This window comes from Pieris napi, chromosome 7 (genome assembly GCF_905475465.1).
Source record: "Pieris napi chromosome 7, ilPieNapi1.2, whole genome shotgun sequence".
Lineage (NCBI taxonomy): Eukaryota > Metazoa > Arthropoda > Insecta > Lepidoptera > Pieridae > Pieris > Pieris napi.
Window position 1 is genome coordinate 521,790 of NC_062240.1, and position 19,978 is coordinate 541,767.

The 19,978-nt window shown below is 35.5% G+C and overlaps 4 protein-coding genes across 5 annotated transcripts; 2 read left to right on the forward strand and 2 right to left on the reverse strand.

Moving 5' to 3' along the window:
• Nucleotides 1-216: 216 nt before the first annotated feature.
• Nucleotides 217-3,377, reverse strand: LOC125051312 (mesoderm induction early response protein 1-like). The gene has a single exon (XM_047651537.1). The coding sequence runs from the start codon at nucleotides 3,159-3,161 to the stop codon at nucleotides 1,983-1,985; it is 1,179 nt and encodes a 392-aa protein (XP_047507493.1). The 5' UTR covers nucleotides 3,162-3,377; the 3' UTR covers nucleotides 217-1,982.
• A 2,719-nt stretch (nucleotides 3,378-6,096) lies between these two features.
• On the forward strand, nucleotides 6,097-9,645 carry LOC125051311 (transmembrane protein 87A). Its single transcript, XM_047651535.1, has 10 exons — nucleotides 6,097-6,396; nucleotides 6,638-6,698; nucleotides 6,897-6,985; nucleotides 7,240-7,404; nucleotides 7,771-7,920; nucleotides 8,028-8,203; nucleotides 8,283-8,609; nucleotides 8,684-8,804; nucleotides 9,048-9,195; nucleotides 9,409-9,645. The coding sequence occupies exons 1-10, from the start codon at nucleotides 6,295-6,297 to the stop codon at nucleotides 9,621-9,623; spliced, it is 1,554 nt and encodes a 517-aa protein (XP_047507491.1). The 5' UTR covers nucleotides 6,097-6,294; the 3' UTR covers nucleotides 9,624-9,645.
• A 70-nt stretch (nucleotides 9,646-9,715) lies between these two features.
• Nucleotides 9,716-12,345, reverse strand: LOC125051304 (engulfment and cell motility protein 1). Its single transcript, XM_047651523.1, has one exon. The coding sequence runs from the start codon at nucleotides 12,209-12,211 to the stop codon at nucleotides 10,013-10,015; it is 2,199 nt and encodes a 732-aa protein (XP_047507479.1). The 5' UTR covers nucleotides 12,212-12,345; the 3' UTR covers nucleotides 9,716-10,012.
• Nucleotides 12,346-13,010: 665 nt separating this feature from the next.
• LOC125051308 (spondin-1-like) lies at nucleotides 13,011-19,967 on the forward strand. Of its 2 annotated transcripts, none has more exons than XM_047651530.1 (9): nucleotides 13,011-13,765; nucleotides 15,088-15,299; nucleotides 15,704-15,895; nucleotides 15,995-16,201; nucleotides 16,699-16,953; nucleotides 17,676-17,874; nucleotides 18,335-18,434; nucleotides 18,866-19,037; nucleotides 19,754-19,967. In XM_047651530.1, exons 1-9 carry the CDS (start codon nucleotides 13,591-13,593, stop codon nucleotides 19,868-19,870), a joined length of 1,629 nt encoding a protein of 542 aa, XP_047507486.1. In that variant the 5' UTR covers nucleotides 13,011-13,590; the 3' UTR covers nucleotides 19,871-19,967. The 2 variants fall into 2 exon arrangements, with proteins under 2 accessions (XP_047507486.1, XP_047507487.1); XM_047651531.1 differs by having other exon boundaries at nucleotides 18,335-18,410.
• Nucleotides 19,968-19,978: the final 11 nt, after the last annotated feature.

Consider the following 19,978-nt stretch of genomic DNA (forward strand, 5'->3'; position numbering starts at 1 on the left):
TAACACAAGAAAATCACTCACACAATCCCAGTAGGGAACACATCTTCTATCCCATCGAAGATAGAAATTACTTCTACCAAGCAAGTTTACAACTAACGTTTAATTCTGTTTTTAACAGATTTAAACACGTCACGTTTTGGATACAAGGTCTTTAACGTTTATATTTTAATATATTAATAGTATGTGCAGGTAATTGGGTTTATCTAAAAAAACGGGTACGATTTTTCAATTCATTTAATGTATCGTGTACGAGAATCTCTAGATTGGATGATAAATGATATAAAATTAAATAACGCCAGAATTAGTCTCAATAAATGACAATCCAAATAAAATTTACTTTAAAGGATTCTAATGCAACAATAAAGCAGTAAATTTTATTAAATATAATGGGGTTTAAAATTAATGTTTTACAAGAAATCCCTGTATATAGTATACTGTATAATGTTTATAGCTTCTTACGTAGCTTAATGCTGTCAAGGCATGCTATAAATCTACTGAATAAAAATTTTCACAATTTGGCCTTACAAATAAGAACTAAATGGAACTAGGAAACTAAAGACTAGTGCTTTAGTTTTATAAATCTATACATTTTTTAAATAATATGGGAATTTGTATAAATATTTAGCATGGGACAGTATAATATGTACAAATTTAACAGCCATTAGGCTTATTTTATTATATAAACTATGCAGCTCATATAAAATAAAGTGTATTATGTAACAATTTAATTATGAATCTTATATGAATAAACCCTTGGTTAGTCTGGGGAGTAGGGACACAATATGACTCTTGTTTATGAATATTATGCCTTTTGCAAGTATGTGTTCATTTTTTTTTGTAATTAAAAAAAATTAAAAAAAGCCTTACCAATAACATATATAATATTAGCACTGTTGCAATTGATTGCCTTAGCAGATACATAATGATTTTTGCTTCATAAGCCTATCCTGACTTGATGGAGCTTATTGTATTTTATGTTTTTAGTATAGAATTAATAATATAGAAGAATATAATATTAAGAATATAAATGTAAATACTAAAGAAGTGTTTTGACATTTCTTGTAACAAATGTGGCAGTCAATTGCAGTTTATTTTAGAAAATTTAATTAACAGTTTACTATGTAATTTAACCACGTTATTATTAGTAGACCTAATATTTTAATTAAGATTTTCCTTACCTAGATTGGTTTTAAAATGTATTTCTATGTACAAATTGTTACAAATTTAAGGCAGGTTATATCTATATTTTCATCATACATATTTCTAGTTAACAATAAATGTTTGATAGTAGGTGAGGAAATATTACTAATTAGCGAAATGTACAATTAGTGCTTTCTGACATATTAATCTTAAGCCAGTCAATACTTTTACATCTCCTGTAAAAAATAAGGATAAAAGTAACCAATTCTAGTGTATATATTTATTGAAATGTAATGAAGTTGATTTAGTGGTATGGGCTTGGAAGCATCATAATTGAACCCATCTGTTTTAGCTAACTATACAGTGGAGGTAAAGTACAATGGAACAGAATAATGATTATTTATTAAAAAAAAATAATGTTCATTAAGTACCAGTAGTTGTAAAGCACATTATAAAAATTGACATGTTTATGTAAACAAACATTGAGGTAAAATAACTGCTACGGTTAAACAAAGATTCTGTAAATCCAAAATGTATAAATTGCTTATTGAACTTTGTTCACTCTTCAACCATCTTATCTATATTTAGAATACATCAAAGGATTATTTTACTGATATTGCATTTTCCAGGGTACCAAAATCTTATATGCTTTAATAATCAACAAATAGTATAGACCTAAAAGCAATATCAATAAAATAATTTAAAAAAAAACTTTACCTTAATTCAAGATTAATTTAACCCTAGAACATTTTATTTAACTTATACATTAAATACCTAAATGTATGTACATTCTTTTGTAGAAGGCATCAGCATTTTACAAAAAAATGACAACCAATTGTGTATTAGGAAACATTTTCCATTTCTGGTTCCTCTGTTGATAAGGTTCGGGGAGGTGATGTATGCGCTAATTGAGAGAACACTTCTTTTTCTCCCAGTGCTAACGGATCCGGTTGTGTAGCAGGAGAAGGCACATATACCATCATAGAGGGTGACACGGGACGAACCACACTTCCTGTTGCTTCTTGTTCTTCCAAAAACCTATCCATATAATCTGTGTGACCTGGATGCAAATTGTATTTTTTCTTTTCCAACCTAGTTTTATTTGCAAAGATGTCATGTCTTTCTGTCTTCTTCCAGATATAATAAAATTGTACTAGTTCTCCCACGGATCTTGTCTTTACCTTTTGCTGTCTTATTGAATGAAAATCCTTACCATGTATTTTAATACCACTTTCAAAGTTTCGACATTCTTCTTCTGACCAAACATTTGCATGAGCTGGGGTCTGAGAGGATATGCGTCGCCTCCTTAAAGCTTCATCTACATTGTGCCCACACTGTTGGAGAAGAAATAAAGCTTCTTCATCATCACGTAACTGCTTACCACGAGGTACAGCATCAATACCAGTAGTTGAATTCAACGAACATATTTTTTTCATGTAGTCCTCAATAACTTTTTCATCTAATATATTAGGGTTCCATAATAATTTATCCTCATTTTCATATGGTAAAGCATCATCATAGCTACATAATCCTTCTGGTATACCAGCTTGGTAGTCACTACCAACCATTATAGTTTTTTTCCAATCATCTTCATCTGGACTGTAATCATAATCATCTTCCTCTTCAGATGGGGGCCTAGAACCAGATCGCAAACAACGAGTTGCTTCTGGATTATTTGTTTCAGTATAAAGCTGCTGTAAAGCAGACTCCGATTTTTCAGTCTCTTCTGGAACTGCTTCTGGTGGTTGTTCTGGAACAGGTTTGTCCATGTTTCTATTGTATCCGTACAGTGCTAGTAATTCTTCAAGGGGCATATCCCCTTCTTTTTGCAAATTGTTAAGTTCCGCTTTAGGGTCCTGGTGCTCACCAGCAGCCAAGGCCTCTTCTTCGTCTAAGGTCCTTTCGTCATCAAAATCATTTACCATCATCTCAACAGTAGGCTCAAAGAGAGATTTATCGTTCCCCACATCCATACTGGCATCGTGCTCGTTTACACTGGTCACCAGCGCGCAATCTGACATGACTAATACCACGGACTATGGGAAGTAGTTCTCCGAAAACATGACAATTTCCGATGTCACTTACTGTGTCATTTTATATTGTTGTATAATAAATTCTTTGTGTTATAATTTTTATATGTTATGCATGTTTTTAAAGAAAATTTAATAAATAAAAACAAAAATATTTGGACACCAAACGCAGCACACTCTCAAGGTTGCAATTAAAATCTGACGATTGACAACTGACGTTGTCAAATGTCGTCCGTCAGTTATTACCCCTTGAAAGTTTAAACTTAGAGAATGAAAATTATATAGAAACCGCGCTTTTATCAGTTGTAAATTTAAATAACAAGAACCGCACTAAATTAACGAACACTAGTTAACATTTCCACCATCCGCTTCACATAAAAAATATTAAATTAAACTAAAGACGTATAAAAAATAATAATTAATTGTATAGGCAAAAATTTAAGATAAATTTACACCACCACCACCGTGTATTTTTTCTAGATCTCCCTTACTCTCTCTCTCTCAATATTTCACACTAAAGCTCCTACTCTCGCTCCATGGCTATTTGATTCATGCTAAGTTTGCCCTTTATCACTCTCTCTCAACTTACTCACTCTCTCTTCGACAAAAACGCTGCACACCTTCGTGACGCTAATATTATTATTATTGCGTTTCATCCCTAAAAATGTTACCCTTATGCGCCTAAAGATTTTGGACGATAAATATTACAAAAAAGAGCATTAATTATAAAGCATAGGAAAAAAACCTAAGAAAGTGATAACAGAATGACCTTCCTGTAATCGGATGGGTGATCCAAAAAATATTAAGCATATTGTTCGGGCCCTGCAGCCGATTGCAAATTCTAGCTATTCTGTTCAGCGGAGCGTAGAACCCCAAATTCGAGCGCTTAGTCGAGATAAAAAATGTATCCGCTTTTTTGCAACGTTTCGAATCGTTGCGTATGGGACAGCGAGTCCTCCTCCCTGTGCAAGGGTGGAACAGAGGGCTCACGGAAATTACTTTAGACAGCTTTGCGAGAGACCAGAAAGTTCGAGTCCCTGAGGCGGGCCAATCTCTCGCCCCAATTCTAGCAATGTGCTCAGACTTTGCCCATCGTCCACGCGAATACCACATGTGGACCCATCCACATGTGGTATTCGCGTAATTGCGGAAATCATTTGTGTCGTCGTCGTTGCTTAGGTCCTATGGGAAGACAAACTCATAAAAAACCCACGTGATCGGTTGTATCAGAGCCGACCTGTCGCACACCGTGTGCGTTAAAGTCGCCGAGTATTACGATTTCGGCGGACGGGATCTTGTACTTGGGACGGACCCGAGCGGAGAATCTGTAGCCATTTGGATCTACTCAATGAGCCAGTCAGTTTCGGCATTTCATAGAATCGTGGATGGTCATCGCAGTCATCAGGGATGATCTCCGGGCTTAAAATCTTCGTTACCAGGCGAAAAAATCTTTAAAAAAAATTAGATCACTCCAGATTCTATATAGAGTCCTTTTCATGAAAGAAGTCCAGCGGAGATTTTTGGAACTAAATTTGACAGGTCGGCCATGTTGTCGTTCGTCGATGTTATCAAGTTCGTTTGTTGTGGTAGATTTTTGTGCGTTTTTAACTAGCTTAGTGCATTTTAAAGATTGTTGACAATGCCAAAAGTTGTATAAAATTCGGCTCGAGAAATGATATTGAAGGTGATAGAGTTCTGTGAAGCGGTACAAAAGAATCAAGGAGTTTTAATACCACTAAACAATGTTTAGAAGAGAGTTCAGAGTAGCCGCCATAACAGGTATTTTTTAGAGTTGCCACATAATAATTTTTTGCTGTATTTATGGGACTTTTATGATATAAATTCATTTTGCGACAAATTTGAACAAATACATAACGAATGAAACTGAAATAAAAACATATATTACATAGTACATAAGCATTATAAACTTAATTAATTGCAGGTGTGTCAGAGAGAACTGTAACAAGAATTACAAAAGAAGGTATAACAGCGGCGAGTACTTCGAAGAAAATTGTCACCCCGGGGAAGAGTCGCCCGCATCCGAAATAGTATCAATATAAAAGAACATTTATATCTACGGCTGGTGATACTGAAACAGAATCAGATTCTGTTCCCATCCACTCTTCAGACAGTGATGTTCCTATGGCCCCTGATCACAATTATTCAATAAAACTCTGAATAAAAAATTGTAATGCTTTTCTTTACCCTATTTTCTCATCTGTTCCCTGTAAGTAGGTAGAACACCGCTAATATAAGTTGTTGCGACATTGCGCAATGTTTATATCAGGCGCATTTTTTCATTATAATAATTGTAAGGTGGGGCGACGTGCGCCATCACTTCTCTTTGTACTTGACTAGCGAAAGGTCATATTAAACAAGTTTGTACAAGAAGTCTTAAAGAGTTTCATTTACCGGCCCAGTCATTCCCTAAAGAATGAACATGGTGGCCCATGAGGGGATCAAAGAAGAAATAGAAGATTAATCAAGAATATTAATCAAGAAATAATCAATCGAGCAGTAGTACAGCTAAAGTGCCACATCGAGAGATTTAACCAAAAGTTAAGTGTTCCTTGTCCTTTTCTTTTTGTGTTCCAAACTGTGTCCTTAATTCAATTAAATGTGCAAATAAGTATTTTATTGATAAGCTTATAATAAAAATATACTTTTTACATAGAAATATTGTTTCATCGAAGTATGCAGAAAATAGTATTATTTGATAAATTACATCTGCTAAATGTAAATAAAATAGGTAAATTTTTTACTCATAAATGGCAACATTACGTCATGCGATTGCAGCGCCGCGTCTGGGGGACTTCTTTCATGAAAAGGACTATAGAATAATAACTGTCAATCACACAAACAGATTTTTAGACATTGACAACTTTTAAATGGAAGTCAATCGCCATAATCTTCCAAGTCTGTGGAGTCAGCTAATACTAATTACTGAATACTGTATCACGTCAATCGGCAATCGGCATTGCATTTTATTAGAAAATGTACAGGCTTATTATCAATTTTTATTTTTAGTTTCATTCTTTAAATATATTTTCTATTTAAACTAATTAGAAATATGTACCGACAATATTTGATTAGTAAGAAATAACTTAGATACTTAAAGGTGACAATGAATATTTTATTTAGAACTGTATTTATACTAGTCGTCGCAGCCTTTAGATTAGTGTTAAGTTTTTCTGATGTTGGGAAATGGGACCTCCAACTTGATGGGGTGAGTAGATTCTGTTTGAGATTTTTTATTTCAGTTTGTGCTTGTTCCATAAACGTGATAAAATTATCGATTTTCAACACTCACTATGCTGCCTACTTACAAAATGTTAAAATGAGTCATTTTTAGTTCTACTTTATATCTGTTACTATCGGTAAACTTTTAATATTAGATAAGATTTTTAATTTTGGTTGAATTTGTTACTAGGACTATTTTAAAAATAATCTTAACTAATTGATTTCAGGAAACCTGCAATTTTACACTAGCCAAATCCTTGTTTAAGGATTCCAAATTGATAATAGTATGTAAGTAATACAAGCAGATTTTTTTTGAACTTGTGGTTATAAATTGTTGGTATCATACCCTACAAAATTCTTTTTATAATAATTTATTGAGGCTGATGCGTCATTTGCAGTTGTTTTAAATAAAGTTGTATATGTAATGAAGAATATTATTTATTTCCAGTACACAAATATACAGTATTAACATTATTTTTATTTTAGTGCATTGTGAGATACCAGTGAATTTAACAGTGGCATATGCATGGAGGCAGACACCATGTTCACCAGATTATTTCCACTTTTTTGAAAAGGTATGGTTATTCAGAATAATTTAATTAAGGTATTTTATAACCTTTAAACAAGTTATATCTTTTATTTTATAAAATAAAGTTTTTAAGATATTTTATAATTATTTTTGATGAATATATTATATTACCTTGATATTAGGGTGTGCTTTCCCTAATCTAACTAACCACTAACAAGGGCTAATTCAATTAAGTAATATAATATAAAAAAATTGCTGTTTAAGAAGCATTATCAGCTTATATTTGATTAATTATTTCAGAGAATTGTAGATTGTTCGAATACAGTTGAAAGGCCACTTTTTCAAAGCAACCACAGTACTACCCAAATGATAAATGTAGTACAAACTGTAACATGCGATGGTAAAAATCCTATATTTTTCTATAATGAAAAAGACAAAGCATCAGAAACATTGAATACAAAGTCTGTAAGTATTTATCAACATTAAAAACAAATACTTGCTATACCATAAGAGAATTTACCGTAATTTATTTAGAAGTTTTATTCTGAACCGAAAATAGGCTATTTCGTACTTAATACAAATTTTTGGTTTAAAACATTATAGAATTCTTAAGAATAATCTTTGTTTTACAAAAATTGTCCAAGAACATAAAAAAATATTAGGCAAATATGGGGCTTCACTTCATTTAACATGACATTAAAGTAAATTATCTTATTAACAAAAATCTACATGTGTAGGCTATCAAATTTATAAATTTAGATCTGTGTAAAAAAGTATAATTAATAAATGTCAAGGATAGATTTGGATGTAGTAAAATGATTGAATTTGCAGTTAACACCATCCCTACTAACGGTGGAGCGGGAGGGCATATATGCTTTAACTATGTCTGTGAGAAGCAACACCAATTTCAAAGCATCCATACATATTGAAATGGTGGCTCCCTCTGGCTATCTGTCGGCTGCCATCTGGCCACTTTTACCAGTGAGTAAATTCATACTTACATTTTCATTTGAATTCTTCTCAACTTCTAAACGGCATGTATAGTTTTGTGTGTTGTTGTTGTTTTGTTTTACGATAGATATTTTCAGTTTTTCGGCGTAATGTGTGGCGTATACGCACTTCTATGCGCCGGGTGGCTGGCCGTTTGCGGGCTTCAGTGGAGAGATCTCTTGCGCATCCAATACTGGATCGGCGGAGTTGCGATACTCGGGATGGTCGAGAGCGCCACTTACTACGGAGTCTACTCGTCCATCAATAGCACCGGGTCTGTCATTTCGACGAGCGAAATCATTCCTCACGGAAGTGGAATTTTTACAAATTGTAGAGGTTTTATACGGTTTCAGACAGTTCAGCCCCAACGCGTACATGTTCGCGGAGTGGGTGTCGGTGGCGAAGCGGGCGTTGGCTCGGATGCTCGTCATTATCGTGTCTCTGGGCTTCGGCATCGTGAAGCCGCGGCTGGGGCCCGCCCTGCAGCGCGTGGTGGGAGCGGGGGCGTTGTGGGCCCTGTTAGGCGCCATCGAGGCCTGGCTGCGGTTGCACCACAAGGCCGAAGACTCCAACCGCGACCTGCTGCTGTCCGAGGCGCCTCTCTCGCTTTTGGACAGCGCCATCTGTTGGTGGGTCTTCGTCTCTCTGGCGCACACCATGCGCACGCTGCAGCTGAGGAGGTCTGTCGATCGTCGATGAGAGGTCTCATCACTGCTATAATAACTGTTGAAGACAATTTATCTTTTTTTTTCAGAAACAATATAAAGCTCTCCCTGTATCGTCACTTCACCAACACCCTGATATTCGCAGTCATCGCGTCGGTCATATTCATGCTGTACTCGCTCAAGTCGTATCGCATTCAGTTTTGTATCACTGTAAGTGTCATTTCATACTTTCTTCTGTACCGACCCGAAATAATTAATTTTTCCTTAGGACTTTAGGGTTTACTAGAAATTTTATTTACTAACACAAACCACTCTTTAAGTATGTCACGTACGTTATAGTTGTAATATTATATGAACTTAACTCTATAAAAGAATTCATTTATTGCACCAATTATAAAAGTATAGTTTCAGGATTTTACTTTTATAATATCTATAAATTGCAAATATTTTCAGGAGTGGAAGGAAGTATGGATGGACGAGGCCTATTGGCACATATTATTTGCAGGTGTACTCACCGTTATTATGGTTCTGTGGAGACCGACAAATAATAATCAGAGATATGCCTTCACGCCTCTACTCGACAATGCCGAGGATGATGAGGGTAGGTCGAGACTTGCAACTACCCACATTTGTGTAACGCGAAATTAAGTTTTGGTTCCTCTCAATTTAAATATTTAGCTTAGCCCTTAAAAATTATAGCGTTAAAGAAGTTTGAAAGGAAAAATTATTATTTCTTCAATTTATCTTTTAAAAAAGTAAGTAGTTAGTTTATTACGATGAAACGTGGCTTTAAATTGTTTTTTTTATATAATAGAAGAAGAAGAACAGTTCGTAAATGACGCATATGGTGTGAAAATGCGTGGGACAAGTATTAGTGAGCCGGACAACCGGGATCCTGAACCAAATACAATTTCGCTCGACTCAGACCTGAGATGGGTTGAAGAAAACATTCCAACAAGTACTCTGCCCTTACTGGATTCGGATGAGGAAATTATTAACACTAAGTTTGAAGTGTCAAAGATGCAATAAGTATTAAACGAATGCCAATTCATGTGTTTTGATTTTTCATGTAGAAAATATGTTATGCCCATTCCCTGCAAAAGGTTGTAGCTAATAAAAAGTTTCTTTTTCTTGACTTTTATTCCTTAAATATGGTAATAATCTTTGGCTTAATATGTATGTATTTCAATAAACTACAAAATTACCAATGAATAATATAACCAATAACGGTACTGAATAAATAGGTAATTAAACAGTAGTTGATTAATAATTAATATCTTAAAATCAATATAATAAATCACTGAAATTTTGTCATTTAAAAAATAATCATTGAACTTATTATAACTGGTCCAGCATTAAATAAATGCACATAATATAGTTGTGCTCACACATTAATATTTACATTGAATATTACTGTTTTAATTATTTTCATAGTAAAAATCATAATCTTCAGGTTCTGGTGGTATTTGTGGTGGGTTTTGGGGAATGTCTATGCCTTCAGCGTCAAGTAGACGAACTTTGATATCCATAGATAGTAAAGTCTCAAGATCATTATCAAAAGACTTGCTTGTCATCTTTTCTTTTAGTAATGCATTAATTCCATCAGTCCAGTAATCAAATATTTGCTCATCGGGTGCTACAAAGTCTAACGAGGGGACCTCTGCAGCTTTTAATATTAAAGAGAATGCCAAATGAGGGCTACTGATTTTACCTTTCAAATCCTTCATATGAGGACATTCTTTGCCGACAACAACACACTTTACATCTGCCACAGCTAGCTTAGTACTCAATTCTTCTAAACTGGGTGTACTTTTTTCATCACACTCACCATAGTGAAGTATTTTGTGATTTGGTGACAAACGAACAAACCAGAACTTGTCTTTTCTATTAATTTTTAGGTATTTTTTAAATCTTGTGCCTCCAACTAACACACCCAATCTTTGTTGCTGAATTAAGTCTATAATTTCAGGGGTAATTTTTTCTTTCAACTCCACAATGGGTTTGGCATGAGACTCCCATACCTCTCTGTTTGTGCGTTCTTGCTGCCATAAGTGTGTGATTTCATTATATGTTAATTCTTTCACCTTTTGCCTAAACTTATCAAAACTTTTTGGAGCTGCAGCTAAAGCTCTAGTTATCTGTTCACGAACAACACTCAATACTTTAACAAAGTCCTCTGTGGTAGCTCTCATTTCTTTCCATGTTTTGTTCAAAAGAACTATGCAAATACAAAATAATTCTTCAAAAGGATGGTCATGTGTAAAAAATAGAGGATGATAAGTTTGTCCTTGCTCACTTGGAGCTTCACCAATAAGCAATATTTCACACAATAGTTTAACCAATTCAACACTTGTCTTTCCAAAAGGACATTCAAGCTCATCAGGACGACAACTGTTCCTCAATACTATTTTGGTATAATCTTCTCTGTAATTTCGTGCAAAATAAAGCATACAGTCCAGAGATAAAACTCCTGGTGGGGTTTCATTGAAATCTTTTATTGGATCTATTTCACATTTAAAACCTAACTTCTTGAAATCCTTTGATAAACTACCTGTCTGGCGTCTAGTGGTTACTTCAATGTTTGTGTTAGCATCATTTTCAAAAGCATATTTCCTTAGTTCTTTAATTTTTTCTTGTGACTCTTGTTCCTGTGAGTCAGCCCTTTGACACATTCTTGGTTCCAATAATCCCAAAGTTAAAGTCTGCAAGACATACAGTTGATGAGCCAGCTCAGTTACAGAAGTTTCCTTTGATACATTTTCAGTAATCAAGTTTTCATATATTTTATTTCGAACTTGCTTAGAACATAGGGTAGCTGCTATGGTCTTGCGCTTGGTCATGTCAGCTTTCAAGAAAATTGCATTGATTAGAGCTATGGCATTTTGCTGAATTATTCTATCTGAATTTTCTAAATGTGAAATCAAACTAGGAATTGTTATTTCTTTTTCAACATGAGAGTTTTTTCCAGAACTATTAAGAACAATGTTTTCAAGTATTGAGAGACAGGACTGAATTATCTTGGGATCCTGTGTATTAGTCTGATTACTGACAAAACTAACAACTTTGTTTATAAACTGATTTTCCAAAATGTCCCAAGATATTATGCCATGATCCATGAGCTCAACAAAAGTAACTAAAGCATACTTCAATGCAGTTCCTTTGAATTTCCCAGTTTCTATGTTGCTTATTATTAAAGATAGGCCTTTTTTATTAATAAATTCAAGTGCAAAAGTGAGGTCACTGCTAACTGTGGATAACTTCGTTAAAGCTTGCGTTTGTTCGGAGTCTGTACCAGTGTTTATTTTTGTTAATATGTCCTGGACCGTCTTTGCGGGGGACTGTTCTAATCGAAGTACAGATCCGTTTTTTATTTCATTTCGATTCTTTTCTGTAATATAATTTTGATTATTACTCTCCGAGAACTGCAAAGCGTAATTAGTAGGATCTGGAAGGCCCCAAGCTTTACACAAGAGCTGAATTATGCTGGAGAGAGGTTGACTTTGATCAAACTCTATCAACTGTGGCACCTTATCAGGTGCATTTAACATTTCCACTGCAATCTTCAGAATGGTCGAATCTTTCGTCGCAGACGGCATTTTTATTGGCTTTACCGACATTTATTCACCATTTGACAACAGACTTCCTGGACACGAAAGCGTAGAACAGGAAACAGAATTTAATTTTGTATTCAAAAACACTAGGAAAACATTAATCACATCACAGACCAGGTAGCACAACCTAAATTGAGCAAATTACAATGTAAATCTTGACATTTGATATTCTCATTATTATCTATTTGTCAACTGTCACTTAACAAGTCAAATTGTTTACGAGACATTGCCGAAATCAAAATTCAAAAGCTTAAAATTTACATTCTAGTTTTATGGTAAGCCTTCTTATAAAGAAAGAATTCAAATATATACGAGTGATCTTCAGTAATGCGATACCTTGGAAAGACAAAAAACTGTTAAGCATAGCCCAGAATTAGACATAATAATAATCAAAATAGCAATCACATCTCATGTTTTAATAAAATAGAACTCACTTGTTTGCTTCATGTCGGAACAACCCCCGCACGTGAGGGATCGGTAGTAGGATCAAAATTACGAGGGGAAATACGCTAGTGACGGAGTAGCAAAGCTGACATCCAATTGAAGGGACAGCTCTATATTCACCGGACCTTGTTGCTAGTGATTTCTGCCTATCTCCGCGGTTAAAGGAACCATACATTTGAAGATGATGACAAAGTTGTCGCCGCGGCCCACGGTACACGATTTTTAAAGGACCAGGAAGATGTATTTTATAAAAAGGGAATTTTAAGAAAAAAGAAATACAAAGTGTACTTATAATTCTTTAACGTTTAAACAAAACATTATTGCGTCATACGTCATAAAATAATAATTTTACACTTTTTATTGAGCACCCCTAAATACTGTGTACGTATCTACGGCCAGTTTATACACAATGATTAGATCTATCTAAAATATTTTAAACTTTACGTCCTATATATATCTATGTATACAGTTATATACACCACAGATGATAGGCAAAAGCATCATAAAGTAAAGTCCTGTATATTCTATACAAATTATGTAGGTACTATGTAAGGTTTCTAGTTCGAAATTTTGATAAAATAAAATTTAATTATACTCGAAGATGTTATTGACCATGAAGGCTAAGCCATTAAGGCTAGGCTTTGCAAAATTTAACTTGGATAAAAAATTCCTGCACGTACGATTTTAAATATGTGATAAAAGCTTTGTAATTCTACACTTCTGGACCAATTCACAAGTCCATTTTAACAAATAGGGTCACGGCTAACGTATTATTGTCTAACGCGCATCAATCACTTAAAAGTAACTTGATCCTCATGTACTAAAGAGGTAATGGAAGTTCACATTATAGTTTACTTCCAGTTTTCTTACCACTCGCATAGTTAACCGGATAAAGACAACATCAATCCTACGCAATTTTTAAAAATTTCTATGCAGTGATTATGCAGTCTCTTCTGAAATGTCTTTTTATATTCTATGTTGCACAGTATGTGTTTACTTTCCGCTGTGATCGGCGACCATATGGTTCTCTGACACAACCATCAGCTCCTGATGGAAGGTTCAAACTGGAAGTTGAAGGAGCGGACGAAACCTATATTCCAAATCAATTGTACACAGGTAGGTATAACAATTTTTTTCCCTGAAATATATGAATAAGTTTTGTTTACTACTACTTAATTAATAATTGGAGCGCTTGCTAAGTAAACAGGTCAAGCACATTGCAATGGTTTTTAGCGAACTACATATAAGTATATTATTTCTTAGAATTGAATCGGGATTATACCTAAAGTCCATATCCACAGGAGACTAACATTTTACTACTAATATTTAGGTATATAGGTATACGTAAATACTAACAACATTTGAAATGAAGGATATGGAAAAAAAGGCTTTATTATTATAAAAGTAAAGTTTAATTTACTTGACTTAATACTATTAGACTTAATAGTAAACGGCTTAATGTAGAAAGTTGCCAATACTTTTATTGTTTTTGGAAGTAATCTCCGTTCCTATCTACACATCGTTGCATTCGATGGAACCACTGAGAAAAGCAGTGGGCCCATTCTACCGTAAGCGGGCCATAGACGGACGGTTTGCTCAGGAACTGCTCGAGCGGCCCGTGTATTGCGAATATGAATTTAGTATGGAAACTGCAGATCGCCGTGCGGCGACCGCTTAGAGCAGTCGGTATCGGCTGCAACATGCGGTCCGTCTATAGCCCGCTTTAGGGGTCTCTTCTATGGCATTTTGGTACGCTTTCACCGCATCTTCAGGGCTCGTAAAGCCCTATCGAATTTTATCTTTAGTTCTTGGAAATGAACGAAAGTCGCAAGGCGCCAGGTCAGGACTGTATGGCGGATGACTCATCATCTCGACGCCTGCCTGTTAAAGGACGTCCCTCACGCGGATCATCATTGAGATTGCTACGTCCACGCTTAAACTCGTTAAACCAATTGTAAATAGTGGCACGAGATGGGGCTTCATTAAAAAAAATCATTGACCGAAAATTTTCTCGTGTTAGGTTCATTTTCACTTGTAACAAGAGTTTAAGATTTGCCGCCAATTCACAAAAACAAATGACAAATGAATGCAATATTATACTAAATTAGGTTACCAAAGAGTTCTAAAATTGACATTGAAAAAAGTTTTCATTAGTAATGTTTCTCTAACTGGCCAGTTCTAAACATTTTCAGTGTTGGCCACGTAATGAATCGTCATTTATTCCCTTTTTGTAAGATTACATGCGATTACGCTCGAAATAAAGTGGAAAGAGTGCAAGAGTAATTTGCCTTTTATACAATTGTAAATATAATTAGAACCATCTAAATTGATTCTGTTGTTTAAATTTTCGCGGGAATGTGGACATTGTATAGCATTTCGATTTCATATAGAAATTCCACAATGTTAATAACAACAATTTAAAAAGCAACATTTTGCAGTACGAATAACAGAAACGGATGGAGAATCAAGATTCACTGGTTTCATGATATCAGCTGAGGGAGAAGTGCGTCAAGATCCAAAGAATCCTCGGAAAATGATCACACTTTCGCCAGGAGATGTGACTCCTCGGAATTATCTCACTACCAAGTTCAGTAACCGCTGTCATTTTTCAGTCGAACATGCTGTTGGTACTCCGAAGTCTTCAACAGAGGTATAATACCTAGTTTGTACGTCTACAATAACTGAAACTGGAAAAATCGTTGATTTTTCGAATTTTTATCGATTCTGTATGACACATATGTTTGCAATTAACGCAAAAAGTGCTAATAGATTAATTTAAATCGAGCAACTTATCAATTTCTTTATCCTGAATTTCCTATTCCTGAAGTATCCTGTACTACTGTATAATCTAAGAAAAAATATTGAACACATATTACTCTCGCGTCAAATTGAAAAAACGCACCTTTCTTAATATCTATGCATTATTAGCTATAGCTACGCACTGCGTAAACAATTAATCATGGAGACGGTCCTTCGATAGCTGAACCGATTAAAATCTAAGTAGTTTATTTGAAAGACCAGACCTCATTGATCTGAAGGCGTCACCTATAACAGGTGTACTGGCATGCTCCAGCGTCAGGAAATGGTTGTGTTACACTACGAGCAATGGTGGCAGAGAATAAGGAGAGCTGGTACGAAGATGGAGGACCCTTGTCCCTTTACCTATGTGAAGATATGCGACAGCCAGATGATATTACCCCACAAGTCAACTATGACTGTGGAATTTGTGATGAAGCTAAATACGAAGTGAGTCATTGTCACTTCTATTCCATTAATAAAGAGGAAAGAAAAAAAACATAGTTGTTTTGTATTTATTTGGTGTATGTACGTTTTGCCTTTCTCTAGATAACATTCACCGGTATATGGTCGAGGAATACCCATCCTCGGCTATACCCTGAAAATGACTGGTTACCCAGATATAGTGACCTTGTTGGAGCATCTCATGCGGCAGACGTGATCCTCTGGGCGCCAGGTTCCTTGACAACTGACGGGTTTAAAGACGTCGCTGAGTATGCCAATACAACACGTTTTGAACAGGAAATACGGGAGAAGGTACAAAATACTGAATACATATCTACCATAGGTTATTAAGGAGTGTATACCTTTTCTGATTCTTTTTCTTTTTTGATCCTGTCTCAGTTTAATTCGTTATTAGTCTTGAGATACTATACTATATTAGTACGGAATGAATCAGAGCTAACATCCAAACATTACTTATTATAACAAATTCGTGTTTTTGAACACTTATAACTGATTAGATATGTTGTATTTATGAACAAGAGTGGCGGAGAGTCTATTGCCACTTCTTCTATTCCGTTCTACGCCCTTGATTTGAGAACTAGCAGTAAAAACTTAGAAGCATTTCATATATATGTATTTCTTTTTTGACGTTTATAAGTGTACACTACACTTATAGGTACAGTGGGTACAGTGTAGGTACATTGTGTTACCTAAATGAATAAATGATTTTGAATTTTGTATTTTTTTTTGTGTTCGGTAGAAAAACTAATAAAATTATCGTAAAATTTTTCAAAAATTTAACCTTTCAGATTGGCAGCGGTGTCCGTACATTAATAAAAGGCAAAGGTCATGGATATCTTAAAATGAATTATCCAACATACTCATTTATCCGAACGGACAAAGTGAACCATCTGATTACTGCCGCCGTGGGTATTCATCCCTCGCCGGACTGGTTTCTTGGGGTCAGTAGGTTCGAGTTATGTCAGGGTGACAGTTGGCTAACTGAGAGGGAACTAAATCTTTACCCGTGGGATGCTGGGACGGATAATGGAGTGTCTTATGAGGTATGTGCTTGTACAAAATATCACTTCTATAAAAATATTCATTTATTGAAGTGAAACTCCTTTTCGCGCAAAAAGCACATGAGGCTAAATTTTTGCGGAAACGTCACGAAGATTTACCAAACGTCTTTTTTTGACGTTCATAAGTGTATATTGTGTTACCTACATGAATAAATGATTTTTGACTTTTGACTTGATGTGCAGCATTTTTGTCGAAGAAAAGGGAGAGAGCGATTGAGACCGATTGAAAGGGAGTGAGAAGGGCGAATTACCATATAGTAATACTATTTTTTAAAATAACTTTCGTAAAGAGAATTTATGAAATACTAGCGGAACCGACAGACGTTGTCCTGCATGATATTTCAGGCGATTCGTACTTAGATATATTAAACAAACTATGATAGTACCGACTGCAGCGCCATCTTCTGATTTGTGAAACTAAATCATCCAGGGCGTCACCGATACGCATACAAAAGAAACATTCACATCGGTCCAGCCGTTTAAGAAGAGTTCAGTGACATACACACGTTCAGCAGAATTATAAATAAAGTCCATTAGTGCACAGCCGGGAATCGAACCTACGACCTCATGAGTCACAGCTGAAACCCCTAGGCCAACACAGGTAATCGAGTTAAGCAGCAGACATGAAATCCGTCATAAATGCCTTGCCTCGTGTGCCCAATTTTTGTCATCAATGTTTGGAAGTCTTCCCTTCATATTTTCAGTCAGCGAATTTCCCAACATTCCCCCAAGCGGCCATTTCCCGCGTAGAGACCAGCTCGTACGACAAACATTCCCCTTTCTACGAAATGGATATGAAGGAAATGCATCCCTTTGGAACGTTACGCATCAAATTAGTTAAAACATACAAAAGGGACTGCACAAGTAACACAAATGAAGAGCCCTCGGAGCCGGACACGACAAGTAAGAGATATTCTAATTACAGGTTTATCTGTATCGCGAATTGCTTGTTTTATACATTTCCCTCTGCAGTTTTTTTTTTATTTTTTTTTATGGCTCTGGCACGGTTTGTGCATTAGCCAGCGTCAAGTACCTATAAGATTTTTATAATTCGTGCTTTTTGCCTTATAAATTCGACCATGTCCTCCATGTACGGTTTAGGCACTCGCCCGGTCCCGCACAACCCTCCCAAAGGCCAAGAACTAATTTTAAATTAAATTAAAACTTGCCCTCGAACCGGGAATCGAACCCGGTACCCCTCACCTAGCTGCCACTTAATAAGACCGCTAGCCCTCTGCAGTTGTTAAATATTTTGTTGCTTAATTTGTAAGGACGTAATTCGTGTCTTCAACGAGTTCATTAGGAGTAAATAGTAATAGATTTCCGAGATCTTCCCGATAATCGAGCCGATTATTACACACAGCTGAGGAAGGAACTTCGACAACGGAGCAACCATCAACAGAGTCCGAAGGTCTGTCGGAGCCAGAGGAGCCCTCAAGGTACCGATACACAGATAGCACAGGGTGAGCTGCTTTATACACACCCACCCGTTGACGGACAGGGCATTAACACTTCTATCTATGTTTTATTACTCCCTCTATCTATGGATACCGTGGTATTTAAGATGAAACACATTCAACAGAATCCCTGTGTCCACTACACATTTGTGCTTTTCATTTGTCACCTCAGCGTAATCATTATTTTGGTCCGGCATTTTAGTAAGATTTTTTGGGTTGTTAAAGTTTTATTTGTAGATTTGCATCTCGAACGATATCAATTGATAAAATATTTTATATCGTTTTGTTTATAATGTTGCGCCTAATTGGCTTACATAGATATATAAAGCTTATAAAAGGGGTTAGCATTTCATATGTTATCTAAATAAAAGATGGAGTAACAAAACATAAAATTGACCCCAGTAGAAGTCAAGACGATATCTATGGACACGTTTCAGCCAACCCCCTCTGGTTACGGATCCGGAATCGTCAGAGGATTGCCCCATGACTCAGTGGTTAGAGTGGACTCCGTGTGACGGTCCATGCGAGAACGGAAGGGTCTCGGGTTTTCAATGGAGGGAAAGGTTTCACTTGGTCGACGGAGTTGCCGTGGAGAAATATGATCCTAATGTACGTCCAAAGTTTTAACTAAAAATTTAATTGTGTCTTAAATGTGTGTGCAATGTGCATATATTTTAAAGCTAACCTACTAATATAATATTTAGGACAATATTGTAACTATCGAAATAATAACCATATGGACTTATGATTGTCACATTTAATAAATAAATTATAATTATAAAAATAAAATAAATCAGTGACGCTACAACCTTTTTAGGTCTGGACCTCAGATTTCTAAATCTGTTTTATGATCATTTGTCGAGCGAGTAGGTGATCAGCCTCATGTGCATGACACACGCCGTCGACTTTTTGGGTCTAAGACATGTCGGTTTCCTCACGATGTTTTCCTTCACCGTTCGAGCGAATGTTCATTTGCGAAGAAAGAAAGTCCATTGGTGCACAGCCGCGGATCGAACCTACGACCTCAGAGATGAGAGTCTTACGCTGAAGCCACTAGGTCTAGATCTGCTGCATTATTATTATTATTATTATTATTATTATAAATTAATATATCATAACCAACCAATATGGATAAGGAGAAAATGAAAACAAATTTAAAAAGTTTGGTCCCAGTGGCAGTCTACCTTTAACGCTGGCAGCATTTCCTCGTAACCACCGTTACCAATATATATATACCGTTACTTTCTTGCATGTATAACTATTAATATACCTATATTATTATATGTTTAGTTAATTGTTATGAGTTTTTTTCATATCACGCATAGGTTGATCCTTCTACGAGAAAAGAAGTTCCAAGATTTTGCAAAAATCACTACGAGGATTTTGAAAGACGGGAATGTGAAGATGATTGTGATGAAGAGCAGAATGAAGTCGCGCGTTAAACAAACAAGAAATTGCGATTTAATTTAATTATAGATATTTTTAATAAAATGTTTCATTTAAGAGTAGGTACAATGACTGCATATCAGCAGTAAACTAATAATATTATT